Genomic DNA, 15,294 nt, shown 5'->3' on the forward strand with positions numbered 1-15,294 from the left:
TAGGTTGGGAATGTAAATATTTACAAATGTTGTATTCTTTTTTTGGATTTACCCTTTTATCATTAAGTAATGCTCTACTTTGTCTTTTATTAGTCTTTGTTTTAAAGTATTTTGCTTGATATAAGTATAACTTTCAGCTTTTTAAAAATTTCCTTTTGTGTGGAAAACCTTCCATCTCTTAATTTTCAGTGTATGTGTATTTTTAGATGTGACGTGAGTCTGTTGTGGACACATAATGAGTCTTGTTTGTTTGCTTGTTTTTTTTAATCCATTCAGCTACTCTATATCTTTGATTAGAAAATTTAGTCCCTTTACATTTAAAGTAATTATTGATAGGTATGTACTTGTTGACATTTTGTTCATTGTTTTCTGGTGGTTTTGTAGTTCCTCTCTGCTCCTTTCTTCTTCTCTTACTCACTTCTCTTGTGGTTTTATGAATTTCTTTACTGTTACATTTAGATTCCTTTCTTATTATATTTTGTGTATCTACTGTATGTTTTGCTTTGTGGTTATCATGAGGTTCATATACAATAGTCTCCTTTAAGTCGGTAGCAACTTAAATATGAATGATTCCAAAAAATTCTACTTTTTTTTTACTACTCATCCCTGCATATTTTGTGTTCTTGGTATCATATTTTACATTTTTTTAATTTTGTTTATCCTTTAACTGACTATTATAGTTAAAATTGATTTTACTACTTTTGTTTTTTAAACTTCATACTAGCATTATAAATGGTTAATCCACTACTTTTATATGTACCTTTACCAGCGAGATCTTAACTTTGGTAATTTTGTTGTTGTTGTTATCAGCTAGTACCTTTTCTTTTCAGCTTAAAGAAGACCCTTGTACATTTCTTATAAAGCTGGCTTAGTGGTGATGTACTTTACCTCTTGCTTGCCTAAAAATCTTTTGATCTGTCTTTCAACTCTGAATAATACCATTCCCAGATAGAGTATTCTTGATTGGAAGTTCTTTTCTTTCAGCACTTTGAATATATTATGCCACTCCCTTCTGGCCTGCAGAGTTTCTTTTGAAAAATCAGTTAGTAGTCTTATGGGGATTCTCTTGTATATACCAAGTTGTTTTTCTCTAGCTCCATTTAAGATTCTTTCTTCATCTTTAAATTTTGGCATTTTAATTATAATGTGTCTTGGTATGAATCTCTTTGGATTTATCTTTTTTAGAACTCTCTGGGCTTCCTGTGCCTGAATGTCTGCTTCCTTCCCCAGGGAAGGGAAATTTTTAGCCATTGCATCTTCAAGTAAGTTTTCTTCCCCTTTCTCTTTTATTCCTTCTGAGACACCTATGATGCAAATGTTATTCTGCTTGATGTTATTTCATAGGTCTCTTAAGTTATCTTCACTTCTGAAATTCTTTTTTGTCATTGATGTGCTCTGTTTGGGTAAGTTCCACAGTCCTGTCTTCTAGGTCTCTGACCCTTTTTTCTGCTTCATCTCGTCTCCTGTGGAACCCCACTAGTGTGTTTTTCAGTTCAGTTATTGTACTCTTCAGCTCTGTGACTTCTGTCTGGTACTTTCTTATATTTTCTGTCACTTATTGAAGTTCTTACTATGTTCATCATTATTCTCCTGAATTTGGTGGGCATCTTTATGACCATTACTTTAAAGTCTTTATAAGTAGAATACTTATCTCTGTTTCATCAAGGTCTTTTCTGAGGTTATCTTGTTCTTTCATTTGGAACATATTCCTGCTTTTTCGTTTTGCTTGATTCTCTATGTTTGTTTCCATATGTTAGGTGAAACAACTACCTCTCCTAGTTGAAAAAGTGTCCTTGTGTAGTAGATGGACCTTGTCTTTTAACTCTTTCCTCACTCTTGGTTGCCTGTCAAACCTTTGGGATTGCCTGAGTTGCCTAACGAGTAGCCTGATTTATTCTTTACAGGTCCCAGTTGTTGAGCGTGCGCCAGAAACTGTCACTGTTCCAAAGGGAGTGATCTCAGTCAGTACCTAGATTCAGGCTGATTAGAAGCCAGATCCTCAGACAACAACTTTTAAAGTGTGCTATAAATATATATAGTCCTGTGGGATCTCAATTATAGATGCTGACCTCTGGACTAGGAGATCTGGACATGTCCCCTGAATAACATTTGCAAGAATCAGGGCTTCAGACAAGTGTTTAAGCTGCTTTATGGGGGGTACCAGTGAGCTGTGGTGAGGCCAAGGGAGGGTGCACAGATGGTATGTCCTTGCCTACATTCATTCCCTCAGAGCAATTCTGTAGTCTTTAGATATGTGGAAAACCTGAATCTTATCAGTCAGGTTGAAGCTCCAGGACAATTAAATGGGCCTTTTTCATGTAGACTGGGGATATTGTTTCAGTGTGCTGCCTGTGTAGCATCCTAGGTGTGGTATCTTGCCCATAAATGTCTTTCTAATTGTTACAGTCCCTTTAGGTCAAGAAGCACAAGCTCCTTTGGCCACCAGAACCAGACAATCAAAACACCTCTACTGTGTGGATTGATCTCCCTACCAGCTTTAGTGGGGCTGTGGTTGCCTGTGGCTTTATCGAGTTCAGGAAAGAGTGTTGGGGGCAGGGCATGCTTGCAGTTTTAGTGATGCCAGATAAGAGTGCTAGGGGCAGAGTATGCCTATGGCTTTAGTGAGGACCAGGATGAGCTCTAGGGGCAAGACTTCAAGGTTGTGTCCATGTGTGTCTGCCTGTGTTAGCAAGGCAGAGACAGTGCAAAAAATGTCACTCTCTAGTGCCTTCACTAACTAATTAATGATGGAGTTTTGAAGTGGTGGTGGGGGTTCTTTGGAGATGACAGAGAAAAAAGAATTCTTAAAATTTTTTTTAACATTTATTTATTTTTGAGAGACAGAGCATGAGCAGGGGAGGGGCAGAGACACAGAATCGGAAACAGACTCCAGGCTCTGAGCTGTCAGCACAGAGCTCCAACCCGTGAACCATGAGATCATGACCTGAGCCGAAGTTGGACACTTAACAGACTGAGCCACCCAGGTGCCCCAAGAAAGAATTCTTAAGGAAATCTTTGGTGCAAAAGAAGTGATTTTATTAAAGCACAGGAACAGGACTTGTGGGCAGAAAGAGCTGCACTGGGGTTGTGAAGAGTGACTGCTTATATACTGTGGAGTTGGAGGAGATAAAGTCAAAAGGAGTTTTCTTAAAGGGATTTCCATATACTAATGACACAGATTACTGGAGGTCTCACTATTGTTAAGCTAAGGTTATTTTTTCCTTCTAGCAAAGCATTGTCATTAAGATAGTAGGGAGTTCCTGGAGATTAGGCTATTGATAAGATTGCCTTTTTGTAATTTACTAAGATATTTGTAAACTGATGGATACTCTATCAGTTTAACCATTTGTTTTCTGTCCTTTTCTTTGTTTTTAGGCAGCCAAGAGTACCTAAGAAATATCACACATATCCCACCTGGGTTGGGGGGGGGGGGTGGGTGTTGTTAGTTTGTACTTTGCCCTCAGCTTGCCTTACACTCCCTCATCAATTAATATATGTCTGACAGATGCTTTAAAATTAGCAACTGAATCACCTTCACAGATAATTCAGTCACCTCTCAAACTGCTGTGTTTTCCCTGCTTCTTGGAATGAGTGAGGCTGCCTAGGAGGTCCTCAAAAGGAGTATCTCAGATTCCCACAGTCCCCTGGGTCCCCTGAATGTAAACCTCATTGATTTCAAAAGCCAAACATTCCTTGTACCTCCTCTCTGGTGCAGGTCCCAAGGGTTAGGATGCCCAATATGGGGTGGGCACAAATGCTTCACTTTTCAAGGAGAGGTTCTGGTCTATGAGATCCTTCCCTAGTTTGTGCTGCCGTATGTAGGTTTGGTAAGATTTCCTCTCTTCCTTTCCTATCCCTCTTCCTCCTTACCCTTCTCCTAGCCCTTTTATCTGTTGTTGTGGAGGAAGCTGTTCAGCTAGTTTTCAGAGTTTTTTTTCAGTGGGAATTATTCTATATGTAGTTGTAGATTTGGTGTGTCTATTGGATGAGGTAGGTTCAGGGTCTTTTTATGCTACCATCTTGGACCACTCTCTCTTTTTCTAACATATCTTAAGGAATCTTAAGAATTTCCTCACCTTAATCAATTTGGGTAAATGATTTTGTGAGCTTTGTTTTTGTTTGTTTGTTTGGTTGGTTGGGATTTTCTCAATGGCCTCAAAGACAATCTGACTTTCTCATTTATCTTCTTACAATAAAATTACAGGCATTTCAAGAGATCAGAGATAGCCTGGCCACTCAGAAGCATCATCCCATCCATTAGGAAGAGAACCCAAATTGAGGATTCCACCGATTCCAAAAAAGCAACAGTCTGGAAAAGAAGTCAGTGCTTCAGAGGTGATCTGGATCCAGGAAGAAATGCAAGACGCCTATAATAAAAAAAGTAAGTCTAATTTTTACATGTGCTCTTGCTTGTCTTTTTTGCAGAATTTTAAATGCTATTAGAGTTCACTCAACTGCCTCCCTCCTCCAAGGCTGAATCATTGCTAATGTTTACTAAAGAAAATGGTACTCTGTCTCTTGGTCTTTAGAAAAATTGCTAAGTTTTTTTTCATCTCAGTGAAAAAGGTAATTACCATAGTGGAAGACCTCAGTGTCTTAAATTTTTTAAAAAAAATTTTTAAGTATTTTATTTTTGAGAGATAAAGAGAGAGAGCATGAGTGGAGGAGGAGCAGAACAAGGAGAGAGACACAGAACAGACTCCAGGCTCTGAGCTGTCAGCACAGAGCCCAATGCAGGGCCCAAACCCATGAATTGTGAGATCATGACCTGAGCCAAAGTTGGACACTTAACCTACTGACCCACGTAGGCCCCCCGGGGGCTTAATTTAGATCATGGGAATTTTTTTTTTCTTGGGGTCTTGCTCTTCAACTTACTGGCTATTTGTGCACTTCTTTCTGGGTGACCTCTGCAACCAACAGGATCTCTACCCAGCTCTGAAAGGTGTAAGCACGGTTTTCCACTGTGCATCACCCCCACCATCCAGTAACAACAAGGAACTCTTTTATAGAGTGAATTACATTGGCACCAAGAATGTCATTGAAACTTGCAAAGAGGCTGGGGTTCAGAAACTCATTTTAACCAGCAGTGCTAGTGTCGTCTTTGAGGGTGTCAACATCAAGAATGGAACCGAAGACCTCCCTTATGCCATGAAACCCATTGACTATTACACGGAGACAAAAATCTTACAGGAGAGAGCAGTCCTGGATGCCAATGATCCTGAGAGGAATTTCTTAACCATAGCCATCCGCCCTCATGGCATTTTTGGCCCAAAGGACCCCCAGTTGGTCCCCATCCTCATTGAGGCAGCCAAGAAAGGCAAGATGAAGTTTGTGATTGGAAATGGGGAGAACCTGGTGGACTTCACCTTCGTGGAGAATGTGGTGCATGGACACATCCTGGCTGCAGAGCACCTCTCCCAAGATGTGGCCATCAGTGGGAAGGCATTTCACATCACCAATGACGAGCCCATCCCTTTCTGGACATTCCTGTCTCGTATCCTGACAGGCCTCAACTATGAGGCCCCCACGTAACACATCCCGTACTGGGTGGCCTACTACCTGGCTCTTCTGCTGTCCCTCCTGGTGATGGTGATCAGTCCTATCATCTGTGTCCAGCCCACTTTCACACCAATGCGGGTCGCACTGGCCGGCACATTCCACTATTACAGCTGTGAGAGAGCCAAACAGGTCATGGGCTACCGGCCCCTGGTCACCATGGATGACGCCATAGAAAGGACTATACAGGGCTTTCACCACCTGCGGAAGGTCAAGTGAGGCACCCCGGATACTGGGCCCTCTCAGTGCATTCCCCAGCCACTAACTGTCCCCTGTGGATCAATAAACTAACCTCCTTCAAAAAAAAAACAAACAAACAAACAAACAAACAAACAAAAAACCTAGTATCTCAAAGCACTTTTTAAATCTCCATCTAGCACAGTTTGCTAATCTGTAAAACTATGGCAATAGTACCTATAAGCACCTGATAATTGTTAGCTGTTGACAGAATTATTGTCAGATGAATGTGCTGGAGTAGCCTTTCTACCCTTTTACCTGATAACTTCTGGGTGTAAAATGTCTGGTAGGTAAACTACAGTCACATCAATAGTGGGCATTATCATTAGGCCTGGGATTGAACCAGATGTTGAGAAAAATGAAAACATGGTCCTGACCTTAAACATCCTAAAAAATTTTTATGTGCATAAAATATATATGCAGTAGCAAAATTGTATTCAATTGTGAAGATTTATTAAACTATACACTTTGTGTATTTTTTATGCATGTTTTTAATCAATAAAAGTTAGAACAAAAAATAGAAAATTGCTATGGCAATCCTATAATGTGGGATGATTAAAAAATAATGGCATTTATAGTCTGGTTGAAATTAGAAATTGGAATTAATTAATTTTTGGAACCATCACACTGATAATAAAGGAGAAATCTTAAATCACCACTAACCTGGTTACCTTATTAACATTGGAATTGGTTCTAAAACCAGATGAAAATCTTTGCCTACTTACAGGATAAGTAAAAGAATTGGTTTTCTCCGTGTCTTTACACTATTCGAACATGTTCTCCTAGAAAGCTTCGAAGAAATAAGTCTTACAGCAATTAATTAATCTGTGGTTTGCCAAAAGCAAGAGAGAGTTTTTCTTCTATCTGTAGTAGAAAAGTCCTGGGACAGAATGTCTGACCCTACTTATCATAAGGTCATCCCTGAACTAGTCATTGAGCCAAGGGGGATGAAGCTGCCACTGCCTGGTTTGTAATATCATGGGGAGTGAGAATATTGTGACTGACAGTCCCCAAGACAGCATGTTTTGGGGAGAGAGTATTTCATTGAAGGAGATGAAAATAGGCAAACAATTCACATCCGTTTGCATAGCACGTAAAGAAGTTTTGACATTCTTTTGCTTGATCAAATTTTCAAAGTGGAGATAAGGAGACTGATTTAGAGATAATTGCTACAATCTGGGTAGGACCAATGAGGACAGCAGCTATGGAGAAGAGATGTGATAAGGAGAGATCTGATGGATGTAGCATCTATAAAAATGCTTGACTCATTGGATGCAGAGGGAGAAATCCAAGGTGACTCCTAGATATCCGGTTTAGGTGACTTGGATAAACGTGGTGACATACCTCTTAAAAAAGGAAACAGGAACAGAAGTATCTTGAGGCAGAAAGGAAGTAATAAGTTCAGCTTGGGACATGTTGAGTTGTAGAAAATGATAATGAGTTGGAAAAACGTAAGTAAAACCATACCGTAAAATTTTTAAAAATAGATAGATTCTTTGAACAAATCTAAGTTTACTTAATTCAAAACACTTATGAAGGAAAAAAAAGAAGAAAAATACAAGTTCAGTGACTTGAATTTCTTTTGGCAAAACTAGCACTTTGGCTTATTTGGATACTAAAGCAGCCTTGGCCTTCTCTTGAGAGTATCCTTTTTCCACAGCATTTTATTACTACTGAGAATACCTCTTTAAAGAATATCATTTTTCTCATTTCAAAGTATTTCATACATTTTAGAGACCATTTGAAAAGACAAAGTAAAACAATACATCATGTACAATAATAAATATTTTGACAGTCTCTTGTCTCTAACATGTTTTCAGTTATTATAAATAACATGTCATTATAAAAAATAGAAAAATAGATAAATATATATAATATAAAATATATATAAATAATATAAAATATTTATATCAAATATATTGACATATTAATATATTTTGATATATATTAAAATAAACTATATTTAACATATTTATATAGTAATTAATATATATTAAAATATAAATATATATACATATATAGATATAGAAAAAGAGTTAAGATCGCTTAAATCTCACTACCTTGAAATAGCCACTGTTAGTGTTTTGTCTATGTTTTCATGAGTCTCATATATATACACACACACAGATGCAAATTTACTTAGATGGGATCATATCATATATGCTCTTTTTATCACGGATATCTATGTATTTTTAAAACTGTTTATTACTTACTTATGTTTCTTTTATGTTTCCTTCCTTTTCTTTATTCCTTTATTTTCTTTATTCTCTCTCCAAAATATCTTACTTACATTAATGATATATATGTTTATGTATATTTAGTAAATTATATATTATGTAAATATATATACATATATATTATATTTGTATGTATAACAGATATATACAAAGCTATGGAGAAATTGGTAATTGTTTTAAATTTGTTTTTAAAAACTAAGGTCAAGGGTGTCTGGGTGGCTTAGTCAGTTAAGCGTCTGACTTCCTCTCCGGTCGTGATCTCTCAGTTTGTGGGTTCTAGCCTGGCGATGGGCTCTGTGATGACAGCTCAGAGCCTGGAGCCTGCTTCAGATTCTGTGTCTCCCTGTCCCCCTACTTTCACTCTGTCTCTCTCTCTTTCTCTAAAATAAAGAAACTTAAAAAAAAAAAAAAAACCTAACATCATATTCTGTATACTTTTCTGTATCTAGCTTTCCTCCCTTTCTCCCCATTGTGAAAATCCTGTCAAATCATTTGTTTTAGGTACCACAATAGATTGTCTCATCTACTTGAGAGTAACTTTCCTAAGAGCAGAGACAGTGTCATATTTGTTTTCTGTAAAACCTAGTATCTCAAAGCATAGAGCAGGGACATAAGAGTGAATATACTGATGTTATCAATGGCTTGAAGCTAGACTATTGAGGATGAAAATATTTAGGCTGAGTAATTCATCAAAGTTCATTTACGCAAATCAAGAAGTGACAGAACTCAACACCCCATGAAGTTGATATTATTATGTCTTCCTGTTTCATACATGAAAAAAATGAGGTACATAGACTTAAAACAACTTTTCCAAGAACTCAATATCTGCTGATTGCATAGTACTACACCCCAGTCTCACAAATGTGAACAAAATGTTTTATCCCTCATGTTCTGTGAAATAAGTGTCAGTCATGATAAAATCAGCACACCCCTCTTGGATAAGAGAATAACTGAATCTTGAGGACTCAGATCATGCTCTTTACCAGGAGCTTTTCATGCTTCTCCAGCAGTCAGTTTTCCTCTTTAGTGGTCTTTTAGGTGAGTACTGGACATGAATTTTCACATTTCATTTACAGAAGAGAAGATGGAGACACAATGAGGTTATTTTATCAAGTGACATGCAAGAAGTCAGTAAAGGAAAGAGACAAAGAAGCCAGTTTTATTGATCCCCAGGCTACAATTCTGCCTCCCAACAAAACCTGAATTCTGGAAAACCCCGTTCAGCTTCAGTTTTGTTATAAAAGTAAATCTCAGCACTCGGTTATTTTATGGCTTTCAGGAGAAGAAAAGCAGGAAATGTGGTGATGCTTCATTAGGGGCTGGTACATAGCTGGGAATGCAGAGTCAGGCTGTGTCTCTCCTGAGCCGGGTGTGCTGCACAGATGGCCTATATCAGAACCTCCCAGAGAGTTTGTAGAAAGGCAGAGCCTGGATCCACCCACAGAATTGGAATCTGGAGGATGGAGCCTGGAATTTAGGGGATGAACTATGGGATACACTTTTAATAAACATGTCAGATAACTTTCATACATAGTAACAGTTGAGAACAATTGTTATGCCCTTCAAAGGACTCTTTTAGACATCTTGGCTTAGTGGGAAAGGCAGCCACTTACTGTAGACTCTTGGGGAAGTTACTTAAATTCCCCAATTCTTGGTTTCCACATCTATAAAATGGGGATAATAGCACTTATTAACACATGAGGATATCATAATAATAAAAGTAAAATATGTAAAGATTCTGGTACTTTATGATTAACTATAAATGGCATTAGGCCCAAATCAATCATAATTAGAGAGAAAGCTTGTGAGCTTTTGAAAACATGAATCTGATTCACTTGGTGTTACTTTCAGTTTGGAAAGAATCTTGAAGAAAGGAAGTTAGGAATCTAGTGATACGCAGTGACTAAACTCAAATGAAGGTCAAGATCTTAAAACTCTTTATGAAGCACCATCACTCCCTTATGGCATTCTTTAGGAGCAGATGGAGGGGTAACAGGATGTGAAAGCAGACCCATAGGCATGGAACAGAGGATGGCAGTTGTGAAATACATTCAGATGGCGTGGTGCTGTTTAGATAATGATGGTAAAACTATGTTATGTTGATCCCAGTGCCAAATGGTGAAGCAATGATACCAGGACAACCTGGAAAATAGCAATATAAATACAGAACTTAGGGAAAATGGGGATATGCCAAGTTAGGGAAAAAACAAAAAAGACCCAGAATCTTCATGAATTCTAACTTTATAAATGCATGTGATGGAAAAAGTACATCCCTTTTCACAATAAAGGAAGCAACTAAAAAATGAAATTTAGAACCAATTCTAATGAGCACTGTAAGAAATTTTACCAAGACAGCTTCTTAGACATGACTAGAAATAAGTCACAATCTTCCATAGCCTTAGAGATCTCAGCAGTGGAAAGAATAACTAATTCTCTTAAGGCCTCTTTCAGTGGGAACAACCCCTCTACCCCCATTTTATAATAACACAGTAGAATGCTAACTTTAGTTTTATTTAGTCTTAAGTCCATTCTGAAATAAGAATATTAATAAACTGTCATTTCCATTAATAGGTTTCCTATGTTGTGCCTCTTGTTTTATGTTCTGTTATGCATTGTTCTTTAATACAAAAACAAATTAATCAAAGATGGGGAAGAAAATGTTAAGTATCATTTATTGAGTTCTTAACTAAGGCTAAGATTTTTTATTTCTGTTGAGTTGTATGAGTTCTTTATATATTTTCAATATTAACTCCTTACTGGACACATGATTTGCAAATATTTTGTCACTCAGTGGGTTGCCTTTTCATTTTGTTGATAGTTTTCTTCGTTGTGTGGAAGCTTTTTAGTTTGATGTAGTTCCACATGTTTATTTTTGCTTTTGTTGCCTTTGCTAACTTCTATTATGATGCTCATTTTACTTATGAGGAAATTAAGGAGCAGGCTCAAAATCATTGAACTTGTCAGGGTGAGAGGAAGGATTGGACCCATTTCTCCGTCTATGCACTAATTGCCATACATAGAAGAGAGGCCACTCATGTTGTTGAATAAGAAGAATTGCTCCATCAGTGACTGGAGAAACCCTGATTATGTTAGATTTTGTTATAAATCCACTCCTATGTTTGCCCTGCTTTCTATTCCTGGAACCATTCCCTCAGAGACCCAAAGGGTAACATTACAGCAATGAAATGAGCCATCTGTCACTGAATATTTTGGCTGCAAAGCTTTATTTTGGATCTAGTAGGCAGGAAAAAGACCTGACAGGGATTCTGCAGGGTGAAGTCCAGGGCAAAGGTCTGGTAATGACATTGCTGGTGAATGAAAATCCTTCTCTCCTACCTTTGAAGGTTTCCACGTGCCTGCTACCCAAGTTGATTATGATAATCTTAATCAGGAAATTGATATGATATTATCAGGAAATGATTTCCTCAATTGTCATACTGCTTCATTTTTGTTACCTGGAATCAGGGACAACTTACCTAATGACATAGAGGGAAAAGAAATAAAACATTTTAAATGACATTAAAAATAATTTTCGGCCTGTGGCCAAGAATACTTAGAATATTTTTATTTTTAGAAGTTGATAAAATTATGCTTACATTTAGATTTCCAAAATTTATTTTTGAAGCAAGGTTTTCTGCTTTGATAAAGTTTACTCATTAAAAAAAAATGGAATTTCACAAGGCTTGCATTTCAGCTTAGGAAACCATGATAGGTCAACACTTTGTTTTAAATTGAATGCAGTGACTAAGGAAAAACACTTTATTTTACTTGCATGAATATATCAATTATTAATCAAAATCAAAATCCAAAAATACATGTTTAATAACCAGAAAAAAAATTCTGACATTGGCCTCTGAGATACAGGAGCCAGGGAATGTGCTTACAGGAAACTAGTTAGGAGCAACTTTTGTTCCAGTTAAACAGGAAAAGTCACCTTAAAATTCTTACTTCTATTAACCTCTCAATTTCCAACAATGTGGCTGTCAATTTACCATTTATAAACCTGGGATCATCTTAACCTTATAGGTCTTGGCATTTGGGTGATATATAGGCATTAAATTGGGGATATCTCCCCAGAACATCTCAATACCATGAAAGTCATCATCACTGAGCAAATATTTCACAAAGCATTTTTTAAAATGCTTATTTATTTTTGAGAGAGAAAGAGAGAGCATGAGCAGGGGAGGAGCAGAGAGAGGGGGACACAGTATCTGAAGCAGGCTCTGTGCTGATAGCAGAGAGCCCGATGTGGAGCTTGAACTCACAAACCATGAGATCATGACCTGAGCCAAAGTCGACGCTTAAGTGACTGAGACACCCAGGCGCCCCCTTCCCAAAGCATTTTAACACTTGCTAGTACCTTGCCCACCTGCAAGTGTGCCTAATCCAAGACAAAATATTGACCTAAATATAAAGGAGACATAAGTCATTTTAAATAAGCAATTTAGTAACATAAATAATAAATGTTGTATTTTTATTATGTGTAAATGGAAGAACAAAGTGCATGAAAACAGGATGGAAAACAAAAGGACTTTGAAAGTTACAAGTTTAGCCAGGGAAGAAGCAGTTATTCTTTGAGGAAAGGACAGGTTTCCTTGGTAGGTGGTGTGATGCTGAGAGAAGTCAATCACAGGAGCCACTTGGCTTGGCAGAGAGTGAGGGAGCTCCCGACAAATTGCTCACAGAATGGCCGGAAGCAATGCAGACCTGGTTAGGGAAGAGCTATAGCGGTTAGCTCTAGTGGAGCCCGATAGGTCATAGAAGGTAGTTAACGGAAATGATGCTAAAGGCTCAGGAACTGGGGGTTAGGGGATGGAGGGCAAGATGGCTCAAAGCCAATGGCTGCGAATAAAGGAGAGGATATCAAGGGGTTGCTGAATTAAAGATGTAGGGTTGGCAGGACAGCTATGGTTTCTTATTTTTTGTAAGGCAAGTTTGTATATTTTAGTGTCTCCTAGAACTATGTAGTAAGGAAAATTGGTTGCTAAAGTAATGTTGCAACATTCTTCAAAGGACATTGAGTCTTTATCATGTCAGTCTAAACTTAAACTTGACACTTCCATGTCCAGAAAGTTAGACATGATTGTCAATGTTATTTCTAACAGTTTCTGGCTGTACTTATAATATCTCAATCTTTTGAGGATACAAGTCTAACAATATTATTAGTTCTGCTTGCTAGGTGTGGTAGGCAGAATTCTAAAATCGTCACCCAAGAATCCACAGAACCTCTGGAAATGGTATATTATATGGCAGAGTTAACCTTTTAAGAGAGAGGTTATTCAGGTACAACTAATCTAACTGCATGAACCCTTAAAAGCAGGGAGCTTTCTCCTAAAAATGGCAGAAAAGAAAGACAAAGAGATTCAAGACCAGAAGGGGCACCTGAGTGGCTCAGTTGGTTAAGTGTCTGACTCTTGGTTTTGGCTCAGGTCATGATCTCACAGTTTGGTGAGTTTGAGCCCCATATCAGGGTCCATGGTGACGGTGCAAAGCCTGCTTGGGATTCTCTCTCTTCCTCTCTCTCTGCCCTTTCTCCACTCGTGCTCTCTCAAAATAAATAAATAAACTTAAAAAAATATATTAACAAAAATAAAGATACAAGAAGGATTTCATGTGCTATTATTGGCTTAAAGATGGAGGAACCACATGATGAAGAATGTGTGTTGTCTCTAGAAACTGAGAGCCATCTTGGGCCGACAGCTAGCAAGGAGATGGAGGTCTCCATCCTATGATAACAAGGAGCTGTGTTTTGCCAACAATCTGAATGCACTTGGGAACAGATTCCTCCTCAGAGCATCCAGATGCGAGCTTAGCGCAGCTGACACTTTGACCTTGGCCTTGTAGATCCAGCCAAGACCACCAGACTTTTCAACCCACAGAACTGTGAAATAATAAATGGACACTATTTTAAGTTGCTAGTTTGTGGCAGTTTGTCACACAGTAATAGATAAATGTTATCTGTTATGTCTAGGCAAATGGGACTCCTGCCTGAGTGATGGAAAAAATAAACCTCATCTAGGCATTCATTCTAAATTTCCCTGATCCTGTGGCTTCATCTTATATCACATTTGGTCATTAGCATATATTCTACTTTGTCGGGCACAGGAATATGATGATGCCTCTGTGTATTTCTTTCTGACAGCCTGGAATGAATGATGCTGCACTTAATTGTGTATCCGCTGGTGCAGGATTTAGCTCCATGAGAGCAGAAGTCAGTTTCACCAGCTGCCCTGTGCAGGGAAATCATCCTTGACAAGCTGAGATTTGCCTCAACTGTCACTCACTCTTTGAAATTCTTCTCATTTATGGAAGAAAATGTAAAAACAAAAATACATCAGAGGCTGTTAAAATTGGGGTGTTGCAGAAGGAAAAAAGACCCTTTACTCTAACATCAGGCAGATTTTCAAAAGGTTCCTAGGGAATGCAGCATTAGCTGCTAATGCATTTGGACGCTTGTGTTCAGGAGAATATATGCTTCTTACATATTCATGAGGGAGCTTCAATGTGCATACATCTCAGTGTTAAGGAGAGTCAAAACAAACTAAATCTGGAAGGTTGTCCCACATTCCCTTTAGAGCTAGGACTGTGAAGTACCCCCTGATCCAACCTTTAAGAACCTTGATCTAGAACAGAAAAAAATTTCTAGGAACCTGCTTTGTGTTTTATTTTCTTTCTTTCCTAGTTGGAGGTGAGAAAAGAGGCGAAAGCCCAAGCAAAACCATTATCTTCAGGCCTGATAAACTAATAGGTTGATGTTACCCTAAACTCTGCTTTGAAGGACCCAACCCCATCTACTGGGTGAACCAAGTTGAAGCAATCATGAGTTCCAGTCCCTGCTCTTTTCTTATTAGAAAATAAGAATTTCTCATCTCAAAAATGAGGAAAGTAATACTTAGCTCATAGGGCTGTCAGGAGAGTGAAGTAAGAAGTATATGGAAAGTCTTTAGCATTGTACCCGGCATTGTAAGGGCTCCATGGAGCAGTTTATTGATGTTATTTTTACCTCCCGTTTCTCTGGAGGAGACACAGGGTTGTGTGCCTAGAACTCACTGGTTAATTCCTGATATAGCTTTTGCAGTGTAAGACTCAGTTCTTATAGTTTGCAGTTAGCAATGACTGAGCAGCACAGGAGTTGTAGGACCTGATGAAGATGGAGGGTTGTTAGCTTAGTTAAAATGTGTCACACACTTTCAGTTACAGCACTACTTTAAAGGCAGTGTTTAGAAATGATTGATAAACTTGTGACAATCTGCATACATAACTA

The 15,294-nt window shown here is 38.1% G+C and overlaps 2 protein-coding genes across 9 annotated transcripts in view; both read left to right on the forward strand.

Annotated features, from left to right (window-relative positions):
• LMNTD1 (lamin tail domain containing 1) overlaps window positions 1-15,294 on the forward strand; it is a 443,253-nt gene that overhangs the window by 115,336 nt on the left and 312,623 nt on the right. For all 8 annotated transcript variants that reach the window (XM_053894905.1, XM_053894898.1, XM_053894899.1 and 5 more), the window contains one exon: window positions 4,205-4,381. The gene's annotated coding sequence lies outside the window, so the exon portion shown is untranslated. The remainder of the gene's footprint in view (window positions 1-4,204; window positions 4,382-15,294) is intronic.
• On the forward strand, window positions 4,834-5,865 carry LOC128774993 (sterol-4-alpha-carboxylate 3-dehydrogenase, decarboxylating-like). The gene is given in 1 exon segment (XM_053895345.1): window positions 4,834-5,865. A coding segment is annotated over 1 exon segment (942 nt). The 3' UTR covers window positions 5,776-5,865.

This window comes from Panthera pardus, unplaced genomic scaffold (assembly GCF_024362965.1).
Source record: "Panthera pardus isolate Hobbes unplaced genomic scaffold, ASM2436296v1 HiC_scaffold_6, whole genome shotgun sequence".
NCBI lineage: Eukaryota > Metazoa > Chordata > Mammalia > Carnivora > Felidae > Panthera > Panthera pardus.